Source organism: Heterodontus francisci, chromosome 25 (genome assembly GCF_036365525.1).
Source record: "Heterodontus francisci isolate sHetFra1 chromosome 25, sHetFra1.hap1, whole genome shotgun sequence".
NCBI classification, from domain to species: domain Eukaryota; kingdom Metazoa; phylum Chordata; class Chondrichthyes; order Heterodontiformes; family Heterodontidae; genus Heterodontus; species Heterodontus francisci.
Genome location: NC_090395.1, coordinates 41717192 through 41744371, shown reverse-complemented (window position 1 = coordinate 41744371; position 27180 = coordinate 41717192). Strand labels below are relative to the sequence as shown.

General features: G+C 44.6%; 1 protein-coding gene across 9 annotated transcripts in view; it reads left to right on the top strand.

Annotated features, from left to right (window-relative positions):
• The window catches only part of LOC137383841 (neuron navigator 1-like), a 719754-nt gene that overhangs the window by 240634 nt on the left and 451940 nt on the right, over positions 1–27180 (top strand). For all 9 annotated transcript variants that reach the window (XM_068057140.1, XM_068057137.1, XM_068057136.1 and 6 more), the window contains one exon: positions 7648–7757. In XM_068057140.1, coding sequence (XP_067913241.1) covers positions 7648–7757 — 110 coding nt within the window. The remainder of the gene's footprint in view (positions 1–7647; positions 7758–27180) is intronic.

The window sequence follows — 27180 nt, the reverse complement described above, 5'->3', positions numbered from 1 at the left end:
GAGCTTGTCTTTGGCTTTTCTTGAAGGAGGATGTATCCTCGTATCGGGAGCAAGGCAAAGGCGAGTGTGTTCTTCACTTTTGCATGAATAGCAGCAGTGTTTTGGGACCTGTAGGATTCACTTAGATCATGCAGCAGTTGGGAGCTGACACAGCCAAAGCTACTTTGATTGCAGCATTTTGGCACTTTCCCACATTTATTGTTGTGCACTTGTACATAATCATGCAAAAGAGCAGCATCAGGGCACCAACACTGATGGATGCGCAACTTTCTAAATGAGTCCCGAAAAAAAAATTAAAATACAGGCACTATAGTAACCGAATATCTTTAAGGGGGTCCACTAAGAAGGCCTCATCTGCGCCAGCAATGATGCACCCAGTTGGCAGACACTCTGAAATTCAGCGTGGAACCAATTGCCTTCACTTAAATATTAATGCAAGGCCCGCACATGCTGGTTACATGTATCTTGGAACTCCCCCAAATCTACAACCCCAGCTGGAGCTAATATGTCTGACTTTTCTCCCAACATGAGGTTTCTAATATTATGAGGTTAAAAAGGTAAACTGAAAGCCCTTTGTATGAGTAAAACCACCCCCAAATTCCATTTTCTGGGTAGTCTTAGAAGGGGGTTATTATGGCCTGCATTTTTATGGCATAATAAATGAGAAAACAATCAGTTATTTTAGTGCTTCAATATGACTTTGTAACTGCGGAGGCATGTACTAATAAAAAAAAACAAGACTTGGACAGCTTTCTATTCTAAAGTTGGGAACATTTGCAAAAAGTTGTTTCCAGTTGTAAGTGTCAAGCTTTCAGTGTGAATTGATTTGACAATATGCAAGAAGAAAAACACTGGCGCCTGATCTTATTTTTCTCCTAATATTTTGAATTACTGCAGATGTTGTGAGCTACAATTTTTATGAAAACCCCTCCACCCTGGTTTTCAATGCGAATCGGGCAGTAGTGGGACAAAATGGTTGTGGGGTGAGGGGGTGGGGTGGGGGGGGGGCAGTGGGAGGCGGGGAAGTGGTCATACTTTGCAAGGAAGAGAGAGGTTGCATATTGGGGGAGGGAGGACATCTGCGTTGGGGATGGGTGGGAGAAGAGAGGCCGTGCACTAGTGGGGAGAAAAGATGTCATGTATTGGGGGGGCGGGTGGGTGGGGGCGGCGGGGAGAGAAGAGAGGTTGCGCTTTGTGGGTGGGGAGTGAGAGGTCATGGATTGAGGGGATGGGAGAGGTCATGCAATGATGGGGAGGTCAAAGGGTGGAGGGCGCAAGATCACGGCAGGGGTCGGGGGCTCAGGGTGGGGATTGTTCAATCACAAGGAAGGAAGCAGGTTAGCACTTCCTGGCCCACAAGCAGTGTTGTAAAGGCACTTTATGGATTCCTCACCTACAGAATAATTATTACTACTTTTTTCAAAATGTGCTGCCTCACACTTACTGACATATCTTTCACTTAGTTCACATTCCACCATTTTATGACAATCCTCTTGCAGCTTACTTTTGGTCCGCAGAATTACTTAATATGCTTACTATTTTGGTATTATCTGCAAATTTGGACATCAAACCCTATATCCGAATCATTGGTGTGAAATAAAGTAAATAGTTTTGCTGCAAAGAAAATTGGTATATAGGGGGGAATTTGAACCTGCAAGGAAGAGACAGGTGTTGGTGTGTGCTGGGTGTTAAAGAAGCAAAAAATGCCAGTGAGTCGGGAACCTGGCAGGACTTCCACATTTAACAGGTGAGCGTTTAACGATTTGAGAAATCCCTGTAGGACAGGTAGGTCTGAGAGATAGCTATGCAAAAAAAAAATTGACTGCAGCTTTAATGCTGGATCTGGCTTTAACGGCCAGCACACAGGTTTCATGGGCTGTTTAAAACTCACCAGGTCCAACAAGCCAAGAGCACAGCAGGGATTGACGGGGCTGAGAAATTGGCAGGCTGGAAAGTATTTAAATGCAGAGATATGTCAGCTACTTCTTTGCCAAGTGAAAGGCTTTTGCTGACAGGACTTGTTCTGAGAATGTACTTTGACTGCTTTGGAGGTGATTTCTAAGACTTTGGAGATCATTTCTGACACCTTGGACTTTTTAATTTTGATCTGCACTCCACAGCTATCAGCTTTCTCATCAGAATGGAGCAGCTTATGCAGCCCTAATTTGGACCTCTGATGAGGAGCAAGGGAAGCAGCAGCAGCAACACCAAAGGCAGCACCAGCTGCCTTCTCCTCTGCCACCCACCACTATACAGCACAGAGGGGATGAATGCAGAGCTCCAGCTCGCAGGAGGTGTGACCCCTCCCCCCCAACCATGATCAGAGCTTATACAGGCAGGGGATCAGCTTTCTGGACACGACTGAGCACCAGTGCCTCACAAGCCTTATGTTTTCATAGCAGGTTATTGCTGACATCTGCAGCCTCCTGGAACAAGACCTCCTCCCAAGTGAACTGGATGGGCACGCATTGCCAGTGACGGTCAAGTTCATCACAGCCCTGAATTTCTCCACCTCCAGCTCTGCTGGTGACATCTGCAGGACTTCATAACCTGCTACAAAAGTGCATTTCATCTTGACCAGTGCCATGTTTGCCAGGGATGCTACTTATATTCACTTTACGGGCTGGATTTTGTGTCCACCATGGGGCTCCGACGGCAGGCAGGTGGACCAACCTTCAGTCTGCACCAGCAAGGGTTTCCTGAAAGATGGTGGTGTGTTGCACCTTGCACAACATTGCGTAGCAGAGAGGACTGGGGCTGCAAGAGGAGGAAGGTGATGTCAGCTTTGCATCTTTGGAGGAGGAGGAGGAGCCTGTTGCGGCCAGGGTCCCTGGAGCCGCTTACCTAGTGCCAGAGATACTTAGGATGGACTCATACAGACATGGTATGGCCCATCAACGCTGAACCACATGAGTCCAGCACCCATTCCACTGTCCCCTCATCACCCCCAACACAATGCATTCCCACAATCAATAATCCTTCCATTTCACTAACTCCCACTGCTTATCTTCTACTCTTATCATTCCATTCATCTTAAGTCTGATGGCTACAATGGGAAGACTGGACAATAGAGATTTGAAATAAAGTTTATGGTGCATTAACGTTAACAATAAAAGTGACAATCTAAAACACTTCTAAACACCCAAGTGATTTCCATTGTGAAACTACAAAATTTTTCTCTCTTTTCATACTACTTCTACATGGTGCTACTCCTACGGCTTCAGCAGAGCTAGGGGCAGGATGCTTGTGGCGAACATCTCCTGGGTTTTCGACCCCATGAGGGCCCTAGCAAAGAATGTCCCACCTGCACCTGTGCAATGGCAAAAGGCCATTGGGACAAGAGTGAGCTTGATGGGATTGGGTGGGGTGGGGTGGTGGGCAAGGAGAGAGGAATGGGAGCGCCTTGAGCAGAGTTCTCAGTTCCATGTGCCTTTGCTTCATCTCAAAACCCACCTGCACTTCCCTGCTAGCCAAGAGCTGGAGAGCACTTTACTGCACTTCAGTGATGCGCTGAATGGCCAGGGAGGGGCTTTCCTCCATCCTATTTAAAATGGCAGACTGAGACCATTGGTGAGGGCCAGCCTGCATTTGGTTGCCTGCCGTGTTTGATTCTCCTTGCAGGTGACCACTCTTTTCATGGAGGTGGACATCAGCACAAAGAACTGTGACATGAAACTCATGCTAGAGACAGACTCCTACAAACTCTCTCCAATAGTTCTCCATGCCTCTGGAAATGCTGACAGACATGTTCTGCTATTGCTGTAGAATAGTCCTCTTGGTGAGTGACACCCCCCCCGCCCCCCCCAACCTCCACCTCCAATCCCCGGATTCTCAACATCTGTGTCCAGTCCTGCGCTCTCTGACATGGACTCTCCACTGCTGACGCTGTCTCTAATACCTGCTCCTGCTCAGAAGTGACAACCTGACTTACCTATCATGGAGGGCCAATGAATCATGTGTATCTGAGCAGCTAGAGGGTGAGCATGAATTGTGTGATGGGGCTTCCTCAGAGAGCAAGCTTCTCTTGCACCAGCTCCTGCATAACACTTGAAGGACCCATGAGTGATGAAAAGCATGAATTAGAACTGACAAGGTGAAAGAGTTCAAAATCATTATTGTGCAGATGATCACATTTCGGGGCTGCTAACATCAAGTCAGCATAAGCAAGTGTTGTGTGCCACTTGGCTATGTGATATCTAATTCTGTCACCAGGTATCTGGGAGACCCCCATCTCCCCATCTCCAGTGGCCTTGCAGTTTCACACTCTCCTGATCTCCAGTGTGTTGTCCTCCGCACAGGTCATTGTGGCAATGGCTGGAGGGCTAACCCCGGGTCTCTGTCTCTCCCTTGTGCTCTGTGCTCTCATCTCCTGCAAGGAGAGAAAGAAGAGAGCCAAAAGCGTGAGAAATAGAATTTGTTGAGTGGAAGAAATTACATTTTTGGATGATAACTGTGAAGGATGGGTGTGAGATGGCAGTAAGATTAGGATGAGTGTCAATGCTGGCTGTTCAGATGGAGGTGTGAGGATGTGCCTCGAGGGAGAGGAATGGATGGAGCTGCAAGGTGTGTTGGTCTGAGGAGTGCTTTGCAGGAGAAGGTTGGGAAGTAAAAGTGATGAGGTTGGTACTTGAATTTGGCATGTGACTCATTTTCCTGTCCTGATGAGGTCATTGAACCTCTTGTGCCACTGTATCCGTTAGCGCGTGAGCACACTCCTACTGCATCCCTCCTCAGCCGCATCCAGCCATGCTTGTTTTGCTTGAGAGGCTGGCTTCTTCCTCCTGTCCACTGGGAACCACATTTCTCTTCGGGCCCTTATAGCCAAGGCATGATTTCCAGGGATGTCTCAGAGAGCTCAGAGTATTCCCATGTTGACACTCCATCAGTAGAGCCATTGTCTCTCTCTCCTGACAATTGTAGAATGGATCCATCCTGTCCCTTGCTGGCATTCATTTAAATACTGACGCTTGAATGGTCAGATGCGGGTCATGATCACGCCCACCCACTCCAATTGGTCAGGAAACCTAATAGTGTAGCTGAGTTAAAGAGGCAGTGCAAACTCACTCCACGAACTTTTGAGTTCTTGGCCTGCTGCTGGCCTCCCTTTCTGCAAGTGAATCCAAAAGTTAAAATTCAGCCCATAGTTTCACACAGATTTAAAAGGTCATGGTTAAAAATGAGAACATTCATGCTTATACTGGATGGTACCAACTAGTTGAAAGGTCAGCTAGGCCACAGCCATACAGAAAATATTGCATTGGACCTAACTTCAGTTGCTGCTTGCTATTTATATTATCACTGATCATTTTTAAAAATACATGTTCATACTAAATGAGAGATACGATAAAGTGTGAACTATTTTTGTAGTCTTAAAGGAACTATGTTTGTTAATTAACTGTAAATCCTATCAAATTAGAATTTGTGTTAATTATGGAACAGCTGCAAATCTGAATGAGCCATTGTTTTCAAAATAAGTCTTGTCATGAAGACCCCCACCTGCCAAGAATGAGCCATATTAATTTTGTTATATGAACATTAATTTTAAACTGTTGCTGGAGTGAAGAAATGACTTGTTTTATAAGAAATCACCAGACACTTGGCTGGAGGACATTTGCATACTAAGGGACAGTGCTTGGAGAGACAAAAGAATTGCTCACTGATTCAGTTAACAGAGGTGGGGCTGGGCAATGGTGATCCACATCTTTTTGAGTTGGGAGACAGCATTACACCCCCCCCCACCGAGAGCTTTGGAATCCACAAATGCAGGAGTGGTTAAGCAAGCTGGTCACATGACTAACTGGCTTGTCCAGGCTTTTTGAACTGGACACAGGACAGTTTGGGGGTCAGACTGCAGATTGTAACTGAACCAGGCTGGCTGCCTGTCACTTTCTCGCAAGCGTCCAGACCCACTGAAGTCGCTTAAACCTCAAGAAAGAAAAGACCCCAACATCAAAACAAGTTAAAGCGTGCACTGGGCCCCAACGAACAGCAAGACTTACCGGCAACCAGAGACTCCACGTTGAACTTAAAGGACCGTAAATAACTACCAGATATCACCTCAAACTTTTCCCTTTTATTCCTTCTACTTTTTCTGTCTCTATCTGCATGTTGTGTTTATCGTGTATGCATGCTAGTGTGGTCGCGTTGCATATTTGTAGTCGTTAACCGAATTAGACTTTAAGATTAATAAACATCCACTTTTCTTATTTAAATCTAAGAAAACATGTTTGATTTGATTTCTTTGCCTTGCAATTGGAAAGCAGTGAACAAGGATTCACTGAGGGGGAGCTAAAAACAGTGTTTTTAAAAATTAAAACCTGTTACGGTTAAACCAGGCAAAGGCTGAGAGGGAACCCCTAGACCCCTTCTCACTTGGTCGGAACAGTCTTGTCACTTGAAGTAGATAAATTGGATAAAAAGCCACATCAGTTTCCATTAAAATTCTGCAGCCTTTACATCATCATAGTTTACCACAGGTTTCTCAGTCTGTGTAGGTTTAATGTGTGTTTTACATTTCTCGTAAAAATGTTATTTGTTCCAGGCTTGATGCCCAGCAGGTTCCAAGTCCACTGATATCAGTGGTAAATGCAATGCAGTTTACCTCAATAACCTTGGACAAAACAACAGCAAAAATAAGTGTGGGTTCCCACTCAGTGACTAACCCTGGAAAATGCACAAACATTAACATTAATTCTTGCAGTCAAATAGCTTGCTGGCACTCAAGCTTAGATTTTCCAATTGGTGCTATTTTAGTGCTGAAGGTAACCCACTTAAATTAAGGGAATACCTGTCATAAAATCTAAGCTTCCAGGTCTTAGACTTAAGCAAAAAGAACAACTACTTTAAGAAAATGCCAGTGGAATTGTACCCAGCAGGAATGAGTGCTTCTGTAGAGAGGAGGTAAAAAAATAAAACACAAAACAATAATGAGCATTAACCATATATTTCCCAAAAGATCTCCTCACATTATAAACAAAGGTTTGCGTTCTAGTTTTTTTCCCAATTAATAGCTTTATCATAAGAGATATTCTTTTGTATCATGAAATATAAACAAAAAGTGCAGGATATACTCAGCAGGTCTGGCAGCATCTGTGGAGAGAGAAGCAGAGTTAATGTTTCAGGTCAGTGACCTTTCATCAGAACGGATTATTTCATTCTTTTGTATCATTCTTTATGACATCAGAAGTGTCCAAACGTTTCTTTGCATTAGAAACAATACAATCTTATCCTTGGCCAATGATATTTTAAGAATGATCACAGTAATGCTATGAATTTTCACAGCTGGCTCAGTGTTTGCCACACTGCCATTGCACTCTTCCCAGTTGTCTGTCCATTAAGTGCCTCTGAATTCCTGAAATTCTTTGCTTTTTTTTTAAATGGCTGCATCCTTTCCAGTGGATATTGATTTGGATATTTTTTCCAAAATGGTGGTCTATTTATTGTGCTCAATATTACAGCAATTTCTTACAAAGAATTCTGGAGAAATAAAAATTGATTCAGTGATATTTTGAAAAAAAAAGTATAATGATCTTCAAAAGGGTTTTGCTGCATGATTTATAAAAATGCTCTTCAAACAGTGACTTAGGTTTTAGCCATGAAAAGTTGATTTTTTGCATCTGATTGTTGAATCATTCTGCTATCTTTCAGAGGGGAAACAAAGAGAGACAGTAACAACGTAGAGTCAAAGGACCCCCCTGCTAGCCATCCTATTGCAGAAGATTGCAACTGGAAATCCAAAAAGTATCTTGAGGATATAGGTATTGTGAACTTTGATGTGGATTTTTGCTTTCAGTAGATCATTTTTGTAATATATGTTTAGTTCTAAACTGACCAGGGTATTTTTTTTTATTTTGAATTCAGTATAAGCATCTTGATGAACTGCAGTATTTAGAAATGTGTTTCTGAAAACGTTTTGCTTACAAATCTTTACTGAGGTTCTTCCTGGCAAAGAGAAAGGTAACCATTTTTTCCCCATGCAAAATTTTTGTCTTTCTTAGCAACAAGAGATTATAAGCTTCAGTGCAATAGTGCTGCTACTGTAGAACAACTGTGACATTATTACCACAGACATTAGGAGGTATTTTGCAGTCGATTGACAAGAAGTTCTGCGTTTGATGTATTCTGGAACAGCTTTTGACTGTCTTAAAGTTGATTTTAAGATAGTTCTGCATAATTGAGGGTGTCTCACTCAAAATTCTCATTTCAAGTAGTAAAAGCACACTCAAAGTATGAATTCGTTTGGACTCGTGTCAATTAAGGTTTGGAGAAATATGCTGTAGTTTAGCTTTGGGCACAATTGGCGAATAACATGCAAACTCCACTCAAAATTGTTAGTTTGAGAAGGTTTTTTCCCCCTCAACTTTCCATTCAAACATTTTGCCATGAACCAGCACAATTGGGCAATGTTTTAGAATGGAATTTTTGAAAAATTGTATTTAAAAATATTCCTTGATATGTTTAAAAGCGCTAAGCTGGTGCAAATTTATTAATGTAACAGAAAATTAGTTCAGCACATTTAATCATAGTGTCTTTTCCACTACCTGATCTTAAATAAGTGAAAACAACTTTTAAAAAAAACTGGACAGAACCATTTTACTAGTTATATTTGTGTAGTCCGTTTCTTAGTAAATTAATTCTTAGCAAATTTTCTTAAAATTTAAAAGCGATATACCGCTTTGGATATTGTTGGGGGAGATGCCTCAGGGGAAGGCAGCAAGAGCCAAGTTCGTGGCACCATGGGTGGCTCAGCTGCACAGGAGGGGACGAAGAAGAGTGGCAGGGCGACAGTGATGGGGATTCTATCGTAAGGGGTACAGACAGACATTTCTGTGGCCGCAAACGTGACTCCAGGATGGAGTTGTTGCCTCCCTGGTTCTAGGGTCAAGGATGTCACGGAGTGGCTGTAGGACATTCTGAAGGGGGAGGTGAACAGTCGGAGGTCGTGGTACACATTGGTACCAACAACATAGGTAGAAAGAGGGATGAGGCCCTGCAACAAGAATTTAGGGAGCTAGGTAGCAGATTAAAAAGCAGGACCTCAAAGGTTGTAATCTCTGCATTACTCCCGGTGCCACGTGCTAGTGAGTATAGGAACAGGAGGATGGAGCAGATGAACGCGTGGCTGAAGATATGGTGTAGGAGGGAGGGCTTTAGTTTCCTGAATCACTGGGTCTGTTTCTGGTGAAAGTGGGACCTGGAGAAGTTGGATGGGCTGCACCTGAACTGGAACAGGACCAACATCCTTGCTGGGAGGTTTGCTAGTTCTGTGGGGGGGGGGGGTGGGGGGCAGTTTAAGCTAATTTGGCAGGGGGATGAGATACAGAGTGGAGATACAGTAAGGGGTGATGCACAGTCAAATATCGAAGGGAAACTGCATCAGTCTGGAAGGCAGAGCAAATATAAACCTGTTAAGGCACAAGCGAGTAATGCAAGGCTGGATTGCATCTATTTTAACACAAGGAGTCTTACTAGTAAGGCAGATGAATTGAGGGCATTGATTAACACATGGGAATATGATATTATTGCTATCTCAGAGACATGGTTGAGGGAAGGGCAGGACTGGCAGCTCAATATTCCAGGGTATAGAATCTTCAGGCTTGACAGGGGTGGGTGTAAAAGAGGAGGTGGCATTGCACTGTTGATCAAGGAGTCAATTACTGCAGTAAGGAGGGATGACATCTTAGAAGGTTCCTCAAATGAGGCCATATGGGTAGAACTTAAAAACAAAAAGAGGGCAATCACTTGGCTGGGAGTGCACTGCAGGCCTCCAAACAGTCAGGGAGAGATAGAGGAGCAGATATGTAGGCAAATCTCAGAGAGGTGTAAAAATAATAGGGTAATAATAGAAGGGGATTTCAACCTTCCCCAATATCAACTGGGATAGTCTTATTGCAAAAGGCTTAAAGGGAGAGGAATTCTTAAAGTGCATACAGGAGAGCTTTTTGAGCCAGCACATAGAAAGTACTACAAGAGAAGGGGCGGTATTGGACCTAATCCTGAGGAATGAAGCTGGACAAGTGGTAGAAATGTCAGTGGGGGAGCATTTCAGGGATAGTGACCATAACTCTTTAAGATTTAAGGTAGTTATGGAAAAGGACAAAAGATGGACCGGAAATAAAAGTACTGAATTGGGGGAAGGCAGACTTCCATATGATAAAACAGGATCTGGTCAAAGTGGACTGGGAGCAGCTACTTGTAGGAAAGTCCACATCAGACCAGTGGGAGTCATTCAAAAAAGAAATAGTGAGAGTTCAGGGCCAACATGTTCCTGTAAAGGTGAAGGGTAGGACCAACAAGTCCAGGAAGCCTGAATGTCAAGGGATATAGAGGATTGGATAAGGGAAAAAAGGAGGCTTTTGGCAGATTCAAAGCACTGAAAACAGCTGATGTCCTAGAGGAGTATAGAAAGTATATAGGGATACTTAAAAAAAGTAATTAGGAGAGTGAAGAAGAGACATGAAAAAACACTGGCTGGCAAGATAAGGGAGAATCCCAAGGCATTTTACAAGTATATTAAGGGCAAGAGGATAACCAGGGAAAGGTTAGGGCCCATTAGGGACCAAAGTGGCAATCTGTGTGTAGAGCCGGAGGACATATGTGAGGTTTTAAATGATTACTTTTCATCTGTGTTCACTATGGAGAAGGACGATGTAGGTGTAGAGATCAGGGAGGGGGATTGTGGTATACTTGAACAAATTAGCATTGAAAGGGAGGAAGTATTAGCTGTCTTAGCAGGCTTAAAAGTGGCTAATTCCCCAGGTCCAGATGAGATGTATCCCAGGCTGTTATGCGAGGCTAAGGAGGAGATAACAGGGGCTCTGACACAATTTTCAAACCTCTCTGGCCACAGGAGAGGTACCAGAGGACTGGAGGACAGCGAATGTGGTACCATTATTGAAGAAGGGTAGCAGGGATAAACCAAATAATTACAGGCTGGTGAGTCTAACATCAGTGGTAGGGAAACTATTGGAAAAAATTTTGAGGGACAGGATTATTCCCCAGTTTTGAGAGGCAGGGATTAATCAGGGATAGTTAGCATGGGTTTGTCAGAAGGAGATCGTGTCGAACAAACTTGGGGCCTGAAATTTATGCCGCCCCAGTGGGTTGGTTTGTGGCGTGGGGGGGTGGCGTAAAATTAAGTGGGAGGCTCTGGGAGGCCTACCCGCCCCGCTTCCGCCTCGGGTCGACTTTACGGCGGTGACGGGAGCGGGGGGGGGGAATGGCCCACCCGCACGAGGCCAATCAAGGCCCTTAAGTGGCCACTGAATAGCCACTTAAGGGCCCGCGCCCGTCACCACGGGTATTTTACCCAAGGCAAGCAGGTGTGCTGGGGATGTGAAAAGCTGCCCAGCGATAACTGCCGCCCTTTACGCCCCCCGGGGTGGGGGGGGGGGGTGGTGGGGTGCCATGGCAGTCAGGCACAGGGTGCCCGATTGAGGGCCGCTCCCGCCTCCCAACCCACCCCCAGGACCCAAGATGACCCCCTCCCCACAAACGACCATCCCAGCGTCACCAGGGAAGGACCGATCTGCCTGGTGAGGCAAGCCCAACTTACCTTCACTCCTGGATCCATTGGCTGAGCTGCAGTTCCAGCAGTGGCCACCAATCCCGATGGCGCTGTTGGGACTGAGCTGCCGGCCCGCTGATTGGCAGGCAGCTCACTGAGGCGGGACCTCTTCCCTCAAGCAGGTGGAAGTCCCACCTTGGGACAATTAAAGCCCGCGGATCCGTAAAATACGGGACGGATCCCTGGGCTCAGTGGAAGTGGGTTCGCCACCGACACTTACGTCGGTGGTGAATTCCCTTCATCCTAAGATAATTTCCAGACCTTGATTGAATTTTTCGAGGAGGTGACTAGATGTGTAGATGAGGATAAGGCAATTGATGTAGTCTACATGGACTTCAGTAAGGCATGGGAGATTGGTTAAGAAGGTAAGATCCCATGGGATCCAGGGTAATTTGGCAAATTGGATCCAAAGTTGGCTTCGTGATAGGAGGCAGGGGGTGATGGTTGAGGGTTGTTTTTGCGAGTGGAAGCCTGTGACCAGTGGTGTACCACAGGGTTCGGTGCTGGGAGCCTTGCTGTTTGTAGTGTACATTAATGATTTAGACGTGAATATAGGAGGTATGATCAGTATGTTCGCAGATGACACGAAAATTGGTGGTGTCGTATATAGTGAGGAGGAAAGCCTTAGATTACAGAACGATATAGATGGGCTGGTAAGATGGGCAGAGCAGTGGCAAATGGAATTTAATCCTGAGAAGTGTGAGGTGATGCATTTTGGGAGGACTAGGAAGGCAAGGGAGTATATAATGGATGGTAAGATGCCAGGAAGTACAGAGGGACTTTGGTGTACATGTCCATAGATCACTGAAGGCAGCAGAACAGGTAGATAAGTTGGTTTGGAAGGTATATGGGATACTTGCTTTTATTAGCCGAGGCATAGAATATAAGAGCAGGGAGGTTATGATGGAGCTGTATAAAATGCTACAGCTGGAGTACTGTGTATAGTTCTGGTCACCACACTATCGGAAGGATGTAATTGCACTGGAGAGGGTGCAGAGGAGATTTACCAGAATGTTGCCTGGGCTGCAGCGTTTCAGCTATGAAGAGAGACTGGATAGGCTAGGGTTGTTTTCCTCAGATCAGAGAAGGCTGAAGGGTGACCTGATTGAGCCATACACAATTATGAGGGGCATTGATAGGATGAATAGGAAGAAACTTTTTCCCTTAGCAGAGGGTTAATAACCAGGGGGCACAGATTTAAGGTAAGGGATAGGAGGTTTAGAGGGGATTTGAGGAAAAATTTCTTCATCAAGAGGGTGTTTTGAATCTGGAACACACTGCCTGAAGGGGTGGTAGAGGCAGGAACCCTCACAACATTTAAGAAGTATTTAGATGAGCACTTGAAACACCATAGCATACAAGGCTACAGGCTAAGTGCTGGAAAATGGGATTAGAATAGATAGGTGCCTGATGGCTGGCACAGACACGACGGGCCGAAGGGCCTATTTCTGTGCTCTGTAACTCTATGATTCTATTTTAAAATGTACCTATTAGTGTCCTTGCCCCTAAAAGAAAACAGCTTAATTTTAAGAGCCTCCTGAAGGCCCGCAAACGGGCGCAATTAGTGGAAACTCACCATGGTGATTAATTTGATCTGGAGGTATGGGCAGTTTTATGGGTCGGGCTGACAGCCAGTGTAGTGTTTTTAGATTGGAGCAAATGATCACAGAAACTCGATTTGCGCTGAATGTAAATTGCACTTAAAATTCCACAATCTTTTATGCTGGTTTGACTACCCTACAGAGGAGATTTACCAGAATGATTCCAGGATGAGGAAATTTAGCTACAAGGATGGATTGGAGAAACAGGGGTTATCCTTGTTGGAGCAAAAGAGGTTGAGTAGAGATTTGATGGACGTTTATGAGATAATGACAGGTTTAAATAAGGTAGAAGAAGAAAAGCTGTTCCCATTAGCTGATGATGCAAAGACCAGGGGACACAGATTTAACTTTAATAGCTGAGCACTTGGCCCCCAGTCTGCCACTGGGAGGCCATTTCCATCCCTTGGCTGGGTTTCAGCCTCAGTGTGGGGCCCACATGCCGAGTGGAAAATTCCAGTTGGCATCGGCAGAATGGCCCTATTAAACCACTAAAGATGCTTAATTGGCTACCTGACACTTGCAGGCGGAAACTGCTTCCCCCCAACCCCCCCACACCAACCCCCCAAACTGGCATGTTCAAACATAGCCTGGTGTTTTCCTCCTGGCCCCATAAAGATACCTTTGGCTTATTGCCCCAGGCTCCCTTCTGATCACAAACTTGTTGACCAAACTCTCCTAAATCCTTACTTACCTTGCTGGGGACTGTTTGGGTGAGGGAAAAATGTTGAGAAGAAGCAGAAGCACAGTCACAAGAGATAGATGTTATGGAGATTTTTGCAGGACATAAGGGAGGGAACAAAGTGGAGATGTTGAGGGAGAAAGTTCCATTGAAGGGACAAGGTGGCTGAATATACCACCACTGATGTTGGAATGGAGGAGTTGGGGAACAAAAAGTAAACCAGCGATGGAGGACCAGAGGGTGCATGCAGGCTCATCAGGCTGGAGGAGAAGACAAACTAGAGACAGGCAAGACAATGGAAATATCTGAAGGTAAAGATCAAAATCTTGAAATTGATTTTCGCTGGGACTTGGTAAGTTAGTAGAGCTTGATGAGGGATGATGTGGATGGTTTATAGTTTCAATGGTAGGAGGAATGGTCAATAGGAGAGTGGCGGAAAAGTGCAGCTGTGAGGTGATAAAAGTGGGAATTAGGGTCTCACCAATGGAGAGGGAGTGGATAGACCTGAGGTACACAATGCTATATAAAATGAAAGTGGCCTTGGCAACATAGTGAATGTGAGGAGAAGGATGAGCTTAGGCTCTAGTAACATGCCACAGTTCTGCACCTCTGCACATAGGTCTTTTCTCACATGTTTTCCAATCGGAATTTGTAACTGGCTGCTTAGAAGAGCCAGAGATTGGTTTGGAGTGATGTCCTTCTAAATCATTATACTATTTGGCTTCATTGATTGATTGTAAGGCATTGCCTGAGCAGAGGATGGTTGGCTTGGGAGGATGCCAAACCAATAATGGAATCTACCCGATTTGTCTTCCATTTAAAATGATATTTATTTAGAGATACAGCACTGGCCCACCAAGTCTGTGCCGACCATCAACCACCCAGTTATACTAATCCTACATTAATCCCATATTCCTACCACATCTCCTCAATTCCCCTACCTATACTAGGGGCAATTTACAATGGCCAATTTACCTATCAACCTGCAAGTCTTTGGCCGTGGGAGGAAACTGGAGCACCTGGCGGAAACCCACGCGGTCACAGGGAGAACTTGCAAACTCCGCACAGGTAGTACCCAGAATTGAACCTGGGTCGCTGGAGCTGTGAGGCTGCGGTGCTAACCACTGCACCACTCTAGATAGCAGAAAAATTATGTGGGCTTTATTCCAGGTGTGTGAAGCTCCCCATTCTGATTTCTCTTCCCTGTGCTCTACCTAGCTGATGCTTTTTGTCCAGATGGAAGACCAAAAATACCCCACTGCATGAAAGAAAGAGTTGTATTTATATAGCGCCTTTCACGACCACCATACGTCTCAAAATACTTGACAGTCAATTAAGTACTTTTTGAAGTGTGGTCACTGTTGTAATATAGGAAACACGGCAGCAAACATCCACAAACAGCAATGCGATGGTGACCAGATAATCTGTTTTTGTGATGTTGGTTGAGGGATGAATATTGGTCAGGACACCAGGGATAACTGCCCTGTTGTTCTTCAAAATAGTGCCATGGGATCTTTTACATCCACCCGAGCTAGCAGATGAAGCTCTGTCCTGGCACTCAAAGGAGCTGTAGGCATGTTGTAAAAAGATGCTGCTTCTAACTTAACTCAAATTGAAACATGCCAAATTTTAGGCACTTAACTTCTGACCACAATCATATGCTGGGTTTTCTCATCCATCTGCAGCTGTGCTGCAGATAGACTGCAACTTATTACATTTTGCTGAGTGCTGCTGTTGCGTGTCCCTTATCTAATGTCTGTAGATAATAGGATACAGTGGTACCATGACTGTGAATTGTGTGTAGTTTTACTTTATATTTTTCCACAGAAATGTGGCTTTTAAAGCTAATAAGCATCTTTAGCAATAAAACTATAAACCCTAATTAAAATTATGGACAGGAATTTCTTAAACGTTGCACCGGAAATGCAGGATTTTAACCCATTAGAGCTCCTTATGCATTATTTCATGGGAAAGCAGACATGTAAAGTGATAAGCAAGTCAAATATTTGGCATGCAAAATTTCTCCTGATCAGAATTTCTTAAGAAAAGCTGCAGATGACATGCAGTTATGAGGTCAACATGTGTACTAAATGAAGGAGAATCAGTGGCACTAAATTGATTTTTCACATTGCGAGGTAGCACATGTTTGAGAAAACTTCAAAGCATTTCCTTGGTTGGAAAATATGGAAATTACCATCTTCTGAATAGAATTAAGCTCTGTTTAAAATTGTGATCTACATTTGAGGCTGAATTTAACTCCCCCCCCCCGCCCCTCCCCAGGCATCAGGGTCTGTGGCGAGGTGGGGGGGACCACCTAAAGATCCCTCCGCATGAGTCCCACCACTGACGCTGTGAGGGCCTGGCCCACCATTTACGTATGGGAATAAATTTACATCCCTGCATTAATGGTAATCACGCCGCCGCCTTCCATCCTGATGTCATCCTGATGCCGCTGGCCGGCACTCCTGCGTCTTTGGATCCCCATCCGGGGAAATGAGGCGCCACACTGGTTGGGAGGGGGAGCAGGGAACTTTTTTTGTGCGGGGGTGGGGAAACGGTGGTAACTAATTCTCATTGGCGGAAGTGATGGTGGGAAGGGGTAAAGTTTATAGTTTATGCACTTTGACCGGGGGGAAAGGTCAGGTGAACCAGGCAGGTGTTTTGGGGTGGAGAGGGCAAGTAATAAATTTAATGGTTATTGGGGATGGGTGGGTGGGAGAGGGACAAAAATACTGTGTGTATTTGTTTTTATAAATCTTGCTTCAAATCTTTAAATACACCAGAAGGGCTCAAAGCCCTTTAAAAATGGTGTGAGAATCAGTGCACAGGCAGCTGATGCCATTGCCAGGGATGGACGGGCCGCCCCTTCACGTGATTGTTGGGGGGGTGGGGTGGGCCGCCTCATCCATTCAAATGAGCTGCCGCATGGAAGATTGCGGCCGGCTCATCAAGGTGTGGCTGGCGTGGGCCGGGCGCAGCTTCCTTCGCCCGCCGCTGACCTTGGTGGCGGCAGATGATTCCGGCCACCGTTAAGAACTTGAGCTGAGTCTCTTGATGGTGCACATTGAGGATGAAACGGTAGTCTGATCCTTGTTTTGTTGAATATTGGGCAATCTAGCGGGGTTTAAATTCAAAAGCAAAACACTGCGGATGCTGCAAATCTGAAATTGAAACAGAAAATGCTGAAAATACTTAGCAGCTCAGACAGCGAGAACAGAGTTAACCACTTGAATTTTCAGGGGCCTGTGGTGACGGGCTGGGAGGTGGAGGCAGGAGCCGGGGCAGACAAAATGGCAGGAGTGATGTTGTCCTGCCCCATGCCATTTTGTTCGCAGGAGGCAGCATGGCAGATGGGAATTCTGCTGGGATGGAATTAAGGCCACTTAAGGTCTGCTTCGCACCTCCACTGGCATTTAGCTACAACACCAGCATCTACCCGGCAGTGTGGAAAATTGCTCAGGTATGTCCTGTACACAAAAAGCAGGACAAATCCAACCCGGCCAATTATCACCCCATCAGTCTACTCCCAATCATCAGCAAAGTGATGGAAGGTGTCATCGACAGTTCCTTCAAGCGTTACTTACTTAGCAATAACCTGCTCAGTGACGCTCAGTTTGGGTTGTACCAGGGCCACTCAGCTCCTGACATCATTGCAGCCTTGGTTTAAACTTGGACAAACGAGCTGAACTGAAGAGGTGAGGTGAAAGTGACTGCCCTTGACATCAAGGCAGTATTTGACCGAGTATGGAGCCCCAGCAAAACTGGAGTCAATAGGATTCGGGGACAACATTCCACCGGTTGGAGACATATCTCACAGAAAGGAAGATCGAAGTAGTTGTTGGAGGTCAATCATCTCATTCCCAGGACATCACTACAGGAGTTCCTCAGGGGTAGTGTCCTAGGTCCAACCATCTTTAGCTGCTTCATCAATGACCTTCCTTCAATCATAAGATCAAAATTGGGGATGTTCGCTGATGATTGCACAATGTTCAGCACCATTTGCGACTCCTGAGCAGTCCGTCTAGAAATGCAGCAAGACTTGGACAATATCCAGGCTTGGGCTGATAAGTGGCAAGTAACATTTAGGCCACACAAGTGCCAGGCAATGACGATCTCAAACAAGAGAGAAGCTAACCATCTCCCCTTGACATTCAATGGCATTATGATCGCTGAGTTCCCATACCAACATCCTGGGGTTACCATTGACCAGAAACTGAACTGGAGTAGCCATATAAATACTGTGGCTACAAGAGCAGGTCAGAGGCTAGGAATCCTGTGGTGAGTAACTCACCTCCTGACTCCCCAAAGCCTGTCCACCATCTACAAGGCACAAGTCAGGAGTGTGATGAAATACCCTCCACTTACCTGGATGGGTGCAGCTCCATCAACACTCAAGAAGCTCGACACCATCCAGGACAAAGCAGCCCGTTTGATTGGAAAACCACCCACATCATTCACTCCTTCCACCACCGATGCGCAGTGGCAGCAGTGTGTACCATTTACAAGATTCACTGCAGCAACGCACCATGGCTCCTTAAATAACACCTTCCAAATCTATAACCTCTACCACCTAAAAGTACAATCACAGAATTACAGAATTGTAACAGTGCAGAAGGAGGCCTTTCAAACCATCGTGTCCACACTGGCTCTCTGAGAGAGCATTTCACTCAATTCCATTTCCCCGCCTTCTCCCCGTAACCCTGCACATTCATTCTTTTCATGTAATAGTCTAATTCCCTTTTGAGTGCTCCAATTGAACCTTCCTCTCCGTTCTCTGTTCTCAGGCAGTGCATTCCAGACCTTAACCACTCTCTGCATGAAAATATTTTTCCTCATGTCACTTTTGCTTCTTTTACCAAATACTTTAAATCTGTGCCCTCTTGTTCTCGATCCTTTCACGAGTGGGAACAATTTCTCCCTATCTACTCTGTCCAGACCCCTCATGAATTTGAATACTTATATCAAATCACCTCTCAGCCTTCTCTTCTCCAAGGAAAACAGTCCTAACATCTCCAATCTATCTTCATAACTGAAGTTCCTCATCCCTGGAACTATTCTCGTGAATCTTTTCTGTACTCTCTCACATCTTTCCTATAGTGCAGCACCCAGAACTGGACACAATACTCCAGCTGAGGCCAAAATAGTGTCTATACAAGTTCAACATAACTTCCTTGCTCTTGTACTCAATGCCCCTATTAATAAAGTCCAGGATACTGTATGCTTCATTAACGGCTCTCTCAATCTGTCCTGCCACTTACAATGACGTATGCACATATACACCCAGGTCCCTCTGCTCCTGCACCCCCTTTGGAATTGTACCCTTTATTTTATTTTGTCTCTCCATGTTCTTTCTACCAGAATGAATCACTTCACATTTCTCTGCATTGAACTTCATCTGCCACCTCTCTGCCCATTCCACCAACTTGTCTATGTCCTTTTGGATTCTACACGATCCTCCTCACAGTTCACAATGCTTCCAAGTTTCGTATCATCTGCAAATTTTGAAATTGTGCCCTGTACACCAAGGTCTAGCTCATTAATAATATAAGGAAATGCAAAGACCCCAACACTGATCCCTGGGGAACTCCACTACAAACCTTCCTCCAGCCCGAAAACATCCATTCACCACTACTCTTTGTTTCCTGTCACTCAACCAATTTCGTATTCATGTTGCTACCATCCATTTTATTCCATGAGCTATACATTTGCTCACAAGTCTGTTGTGTGGCACTGTATCAAACGTCTTTTGAAAGTCCATGTATACCACATCAACTGCATTGCCCTCATCAATCCTCTCTGTTACCTCCTCAAAAATCTCCAGCAAGTTAGTTAAACATGATTTTCCCCTAAGAAAGCCATGCTGGCTTTCCTTAATGAACCCGCATTTTTCCCTGTGACGATTAATTTTGTCCCAAATTATTTTTTCTAAAAGTTTCCCCGGGCAAGGGCAGCAGATGCATGGGAACACCACCACCTGTAAGTTCCCCTCCAAGTCACACACCATCCTGACTTGGAACTATATCACCATTCCTTCACTGTTGCTGGGTCAAAATCCTGGAACTCCCTTCCTAACAGCACTGTGGGTGAACCTACCCCAAATGGACTGCGGCGGTTCAAGAAGGCAGCTCACCACCACCTTCTCGAGGGCAATTAGGGATGGGCAATAAATGCTGGCCTGGCCAGCGACGCCCACATCCCATGAACGAATATAAAAAAAATGTAGCCAACATCGGAGGAGCCCGCCGGCACATGGATACCGCCAGGTAAAACCCAGCGACCTCCAAGTGAAATCGGCTTGAGAGGGGGCATCCTAGTCGGCTACCCTGTGGCCCATGGAGGGGCCCCCTGGCAGCAATGACCTCCCCTGCAGCATAACCTCCCTGCCCTCACCAACTCCACTCCCCTCCCACCTCAATCGTTGGGGCCTGCCTATCCAATCGGCCCTAGCGAGCCCCAACCCCACTCAGTCTATTGCCGCCATCTGTAGTCCCAGCAGTGGCCACAGGGACGCCTGCCACCAGAATAAAATCCAGCTCATGTTTCAGGTCATTAGAACTGTCATTGACCTGAAAGGTTAACTCTGTTTCTCTCTCCACAGATGTTCTCTGACCATCTGGGTTTAAACTCAACATTGTTGCACTCCTTTTCCAGGTGTGAAACTGACAAAGTGATAATCCATGTAGCAGGGCAGAGGTCCAACCTTGGTTTGCATGGGTGTTTGGCCCTTTGCTAAATTGGTTGGGTCTTTTTCAGTCAGCCCAGGCCGTGGTGTCTGGCTAAATGAGCGCAAATAGTCCTGCACCCATTGCCAACCCAGTGTGGACATAAACCAAATGTAATTTTATTTTTAGGAGATATGCAGGATAAATATATATTTCATGCAGCTGTCACTGACTGACTGACTGGCTGCAATTGAGAAAGGAACAATGTATAGCTTGGAGCAATACTTTCATTTACAGTATCAAAAGGATGAAGTGTTCAAAGCAGCACATTTCTATATTTATTAAACCTAATGTATAAAAATATTTTTCAGCATTATTGGAGTGCTGATCAAATCCAATTTTATGGAGTATTTTGTATGTTCGTTCATTAGAGCAGCAAAAAAAATCCAGTCTTGTCATTTATTCAACACATGCTCTTGAAAAATGGGAATGATTGCCTTGAAATACAAGATATGCAAATATGTATCAGTATATTCTGCAAAAAAAAATCAAAATGATCATTCAAAATAACCATGAGCTGGATTTTATTTGGCCTTTGGATGCGGTCTGGGAGGTGGGGTGGCTTTGAATGACATGCCCGACATTGTCCTTATACCATGTCATTTTGTCAGCGGCTAGCAATGTAGAGAATGGGACCTCCGTTGAGATACCAATTAAGCCACTTAAGAATGGCTTCCTGCCTCCACTCACATTTAGTCAACTTCAGAGGGGCCTGCCGCTGTGTGGAGACACCACCAGGTGAGACCTGGCAGCCTCCTAGTGAGCTTTTTTGGGGGGGAGGGGGTGGTCCCTCCTTTGTGGCCCACAAACGGTCCCTTGGCAGTAATGGCTGCCCCTGCAGTAAACTGATCCTCCCCCACCCCTCCCCCCCCGCCCTCACCAACTGTCCCCAACCCCCACCAGGTCCCGGGGACCCTGACCCCGACCCCATTTACCTTGGTCCTGCGGTCTCTTCCATGTTCATTGCTCTGGGCCTCCTGCAGTACCAGCAGTGGCCACCACGCTTGGTGCTACTGGTACTGCTGAGCTGCCGGCTCTCTGATTGGCTGGCAGCTCTTGGGATGGGACCTTGTCCCTTAAAAGGACAGCATCTTCGAAGTCAGGAATTTGATTAACTACCCGCTGTTGAATTCGGCTGGGGGGTTCTGATAGAGGACTTGCAGGATTGCCCCCCACCCCGCCTTGCAGTCCATTGCCGGGACCCCTGTCGCCAATCTAAAATTCGGCCCCATATGTCTGAGATTTAGGAGGATGAGGCAAATTAGATTGCATTCTTCTCTCCTTTTGGGCCTCCTTATCTCGAGAGACAATGGATACGCGCCTGGAGGTGGTCAGTGGTTTGTGAAGCAGCGCCTGGAGTGGCTATAAAGGCCAATTCTAGAGTGGCAGGCTCTTCCACAGGTGCTGCATAAAAATTTGTTTGTCGGGGCTGTTGCACAGTTGGCTCTCCCCTTGCACCTCTATCTTTTTTCCTGCCAACTACTAAGTCTCTTCGACTCGCCACATTTTAGCCCCGTCTTTATGGCTGCCCGCCAGCTCTGGCGAACGCTGGCAACTGACTCCCACGACTTGTGATCAATGTCACAGGATTTCATGTCGCGTTTGCACGTTTTCATGGACGGCCGGTGGGTCTGATACCAGTGGCGAGCTCGCTGTACAATGTGTCTTTGGGGATCCTGCCATCTTCCATGCGGCTCACATGGCCAAGCCATCTCAAGCGCCGCTAACTCAGTAGTGTGTATAAGCTGGGGATGTTGGCCGCCTCGAGCACTTCTGTGCCACCTGATGGCAGGACCGTATTCTTCTCTATTACTACTATTAATTCCATGCCATGGTGGTGTTCTGCCCAAGGGCAGGTCCTCTGTCCCTTTTCTCCATGCAGGAGAGATGAAGTTGATTAGGAAAGAGGGTATATGAAGTGGTTTGCTACTGTTAGCTGTTTATTACATGACAGGCTATATTTTAGGGGCTAGGAAAAGAACCTTGGCCATTCTTAAAGCCAAATAAAAAAAGTCTTCCTCTTGTCCTTCCTTCCAAGTATGGAAATATTGCTAACTTGAACCCAGCTGAACAACTCAAATATTGAGAATATCACTGCAACAGTTTTAGGGTTTAGACTCGGGGGTGGTGCCAGAGGACTGGAAAATTGCAAATGTTACACCCTCGTTCAAAAAAGGATGTAAAGATAAGCCCAGCAACTTCAAGCCAGTCTGTTTAACTTCGGTGGTGGGAAAATTTCTAGAAAGAATAATTCGTGTCACAGACTTGTAATTATTTTTCTCCTTGGATTAAATACAGTGTGTGCCTTTAAGATTCTGTTAAGAACAGTGCACCTTTAAGGGAGAGAAAGTTCTGGAATTCCTAAGGCAATATGCCAGCAGCTGCCTTTTGTTACCCTGCGCAACTGCAGGAGAGAGAGGTCACATGGTATAATATTTCCACTTGACTGTTTGTGTGTGGAACTGGCAAAAACCAGTTTGAACCAGACTCACCAGCGAAGCATACTGAAGAGAAAGGAGTTGTTTTAATTTTTTTTTAGCAGAAATTCTACAAGGAGCTACAGGCCAAGTTAATCCCCTAAGAAAACGCCTTTTCTTTTAAGAGACCATTTGTATTGCTGAATTCCGTTTTTTTTACTTCTAAGCCAGTAAGTATTTGCTTCAAGATTGAATCTGTCTGGACTGATTGAGTTTGCTGGAATTCAAAATAAAGTTTCAACTGAGATACTGTCAGTTTTAAAATTCAAATTGACTTATTGCTGTGCTCGTAGTTCAAAGAACTGTTTAATGCTTACTGCAGCTGAAGAGTTGAATGCCTATTGAGAATCAACGACTGCATTAAAAACGCGTGAAGACTTCAAGTGCCTTTGACTATTTCCACATTAGAATACTTCATTCACCAGGAGCGTAATCCACAAAGACTTACTTATTTTATTTATTCTTAAGACACAGCTAATATTAAAAAACACCACTTTTAAAACTGGTAAGCTGCTGTTACTTTTGAGTGTATGTGTATGGATGGGGGAGTTAGATTAAAGTAAGAAGTTATAAGGTCTTTAGGCATAGGTTTATCTTATTAGTGTTTAAGAATTAGTTTTAATAAATAGTTAATTTGCTGTTGACTAAAGATACCTGGTTTGGTATGTTCTGTTCCGGGGGTTACTAGAGTATTTGATTTGGCTGCTTTCTGGTTGGGTGGAAAGGTTTAAATGGTATGCTGTGAACTGTGGAGTGATGGGACTGAATTAACAGTGCATTGCTCCCGTTGCAGTTGTAACATTTGGGACAAAATTAATAGTCACATGGACAAATGAGGGTTAATTAAAAAAGTAGCATGGATTTCTTAAAGGAAAATATTGTTTGACTAACTTGCTGGAGTTTTTTGAGAAGGTAACATAGAGGGTTGATGAGGGCAATGCAGTTGATGTGGTGTACATGGACATTCAAAAGGCATTTGATGCAGTGCCACACAACAGACTTGTGAGCAAAGTTATAGCTCATGGAATAAGATGGACAGTAGCAACATGGATACGAAATTGGCTGAGTGACAGGAAACAAAGTGTAGTGGTTAATGGATGATTTCGGGCTGGAGGAAGGTTTGTGGTGGAGTTCCCCAGGGGACAGTATTGGGACCCTTGCGTATATATATTAATGAGCTAGACCTTGGTGTGCAGGACACAATTTCAAAATTTGCAGATGATACGAAACTTGGAAGCATTGTGAACTGTGAGGAGGATGATGCAGAACTGCAAAAGGACATAGACAAGTTGGTGGAATGGGCAGATAGGTGGCAGATGAAGTTCAATGCAGAGAAACGTGAAGTGATTCATTTTGGTAGAAAGAACAGAGAGCCGATAGTAAATAAAGGGTACAATTCTAAAGGGGGTGTAGGAGCAACAGGACCTGGGTGTATATGTGCAAAGTCATTGAAGGTAGCAGGGTAGATTGAGTCATCCGTTAGTGAAGCATACAGTATCCTGGGCTTTATTTATTAGGGGCATATGGTGTAAGGAAGTTATGTTGAACTTGTATAAGACATTGGTTCGGCCTCAGCTGGAGTATTGTCCAGTTCTGGGTGCTGCACTTTAGGAAAGATACGAGGGCATTGGAGAGAGTGTAAAAAAGATTCACAAGAATGGTTCCAGGGATGAGGAACTTCAGTTATGAAGATAGATTGGAGAAATTGGGACAGTTTTCCTTGGAGAAGAGAAGGCTGAGAGGTGATTTGATAGAGTTATTCAAAATCATGAGGGGTTTGGACAGAGTAGATAGAGAGAGAAACTGTTCCCACTCGTGAAAGGATCGAAAACAAGAGGGCACAGATTTAAAGTAATGTTTAAAAGAAGCAAAAGCGACATGAGGAAAATCGTTTTCATGCAGAGAGTGGTTAAGGTCTGGAATGCGCTGCCTGAGAGTGTGGTGGAAGCAGGTTCAATTGAAGCATTCAAAAGGGAGTTAGACTGTTATATGAAAAGGAAGAATGTGCAGGGTTACGGGGAGAAGGCAGGGATTGGCACTAAGTGAATTGCTCTTTCAGAGAGCCAATGCGGATACCAGAGGCCGAATGACCCCCCTCCTGCACTGCAACAATACTGTGATTCTGTGTGCTAGGTATTCTCTCAGGTTCAGCACCAGTAGTCACTCCTGTAATGTGAGTGCTCCCTTTGCTGCTCAATGTCTAGTGAAATGACTTACAGACTGTAACAAAGAACATGTACTTCATATTTAATTTATTGTTTTGCAATTTGATGGCTAGCAACAGAAAAGATTCCATGAGAGTTTCCATATTGCAGTTAAAATCTAACTGGTTCATGAATACTCTTAAAAGGGAACCTGTCATTCCCAGCTAGTCTGGTCACATGCTTCTACTCCACACCACATGGCTTTGCTCTTCGTGCACCCTAAATTGGTCTAGCGATTAATTGCCCTGAAGTTCAACCATTACTTTCTGAGGGCAACTGGAAATGGACAATAATTGCAGTCATTCCATCATTGCCCACATCCTTCGAACAGATAATGCTAACACTTAAAGTAAATGAGCAGAGCTGCATGCCTTCCATTTTAAGTTATGGAAATTTTCTATCTCCAGGCCCCCAGAAGACAGTAATTGGAACAATGGCAAGAAGAATGATTAAAATAAGGAAAAGAAGAGTATGAAGGTCATGAATCTCTCAGCACTGCTTCCTTCAGGATCTCTTACAATTATATAAAAATTCCTTTACACAGGCTCAGTAATCTACTACTAGAGTGGGAATTGATGTGTAGCTGTCAGCCTGTATGTCTCCCATAAAATTAGTTAGCAGACTACCAATTTTAGTAGAATTTTTCATAGAAAAGTGTTAAAGATATTCGTCACTGAATGGTCTCAAAAGCTACTGTTTAGGAGCCACATTGTCGATCGCTAAGTAACATTTAAATGACAGTGATTTGTTTTGTCATCTATTAATAGGCTTTAGCAAATTATTCTGGCAGTCATGGCCTGGAAGCAACTAATTGTTGCCATAGGAACTAGAATTTGTTAGATTGGGCTCTGTTGTGTTTAGGGGGCCTTCTCTGAATGAAGGAAGTGGTCATCTGATATTAAACATCTAGGCTTCAGTTTGCAATTAAATTATAAATCTCAACATTCACAACAATCTCACGGCAACGTGTACACCATTATCATAAAATGTAGTGGAATGAGTGAATTTTCATGCAGCTTTTTAACGGTAGCAAACTTGGGTGTGTGTCTTTTACTTTGGTGTGGCTGATTCACCAACACATTCAATATAAATTGGTGACCAATTTATTTCAATTTTATTGAAAGCAGTGTAAATGGTCTGAATAATTGTTTATTAACTGGAATTAAGATAATCTCAGTGATTTTAAACATTTGAAAGTCAATATTCATTATTAATGAACCAAATTGGTACACACACAACAAAATTCATTTTCTCTATAGGTAAATGGCACACAATATTAGCAATGTACTTAGTGCAATAATACAACCCACCAAATATTGCTATTGTATTTACCTGGCTGGTGCAAATGAGTTGCATCTTATAACATCGCCTCACTTGTGATAGCCAGATTACAAAACCCGTGAATACTGAGTCCTTTGGCTTCTTCTGAAAGAACAGCACTGTGCATGCAGTGTAGAATAGTCCTAAGTTTCACATGCAAGTAATGAGCTCAATTAATGTGTTGAATGTAGTTCACATTAAATCTGCTCACCAGTACAAGCCCTGTTACCTCAGAGGTTGTAATTTCGCTGGCAGGTAGTTACAGATGGGCTGAATTTACCCAGCCGTGCCGGTAGACTTTTGCCATGCACCAGTGGTACCTGGCTCAAAACTTGTCATATCAAAACCCTGAAGGTGCTGCCTTCATCACCCTAAACAAGGCCATCTCTGTAGCGGGACTGGGGTTGGGGGCTGGGACTTCCAATGTTGTGTCCCAATCCAAAAGGATTTGACATATGTTTGGAGGCTGATATGCTGAGCCAAATGAGGTGTATTGGCATCCAGACGGATAAAGGTGAGTACCATCATGTGTAAGTCTAAGCCAAAGATGTCACCTACACCTTCAAAGATCAAGGTACAATTTTTTCAAAACTTATACTGTCTTGGTAAGG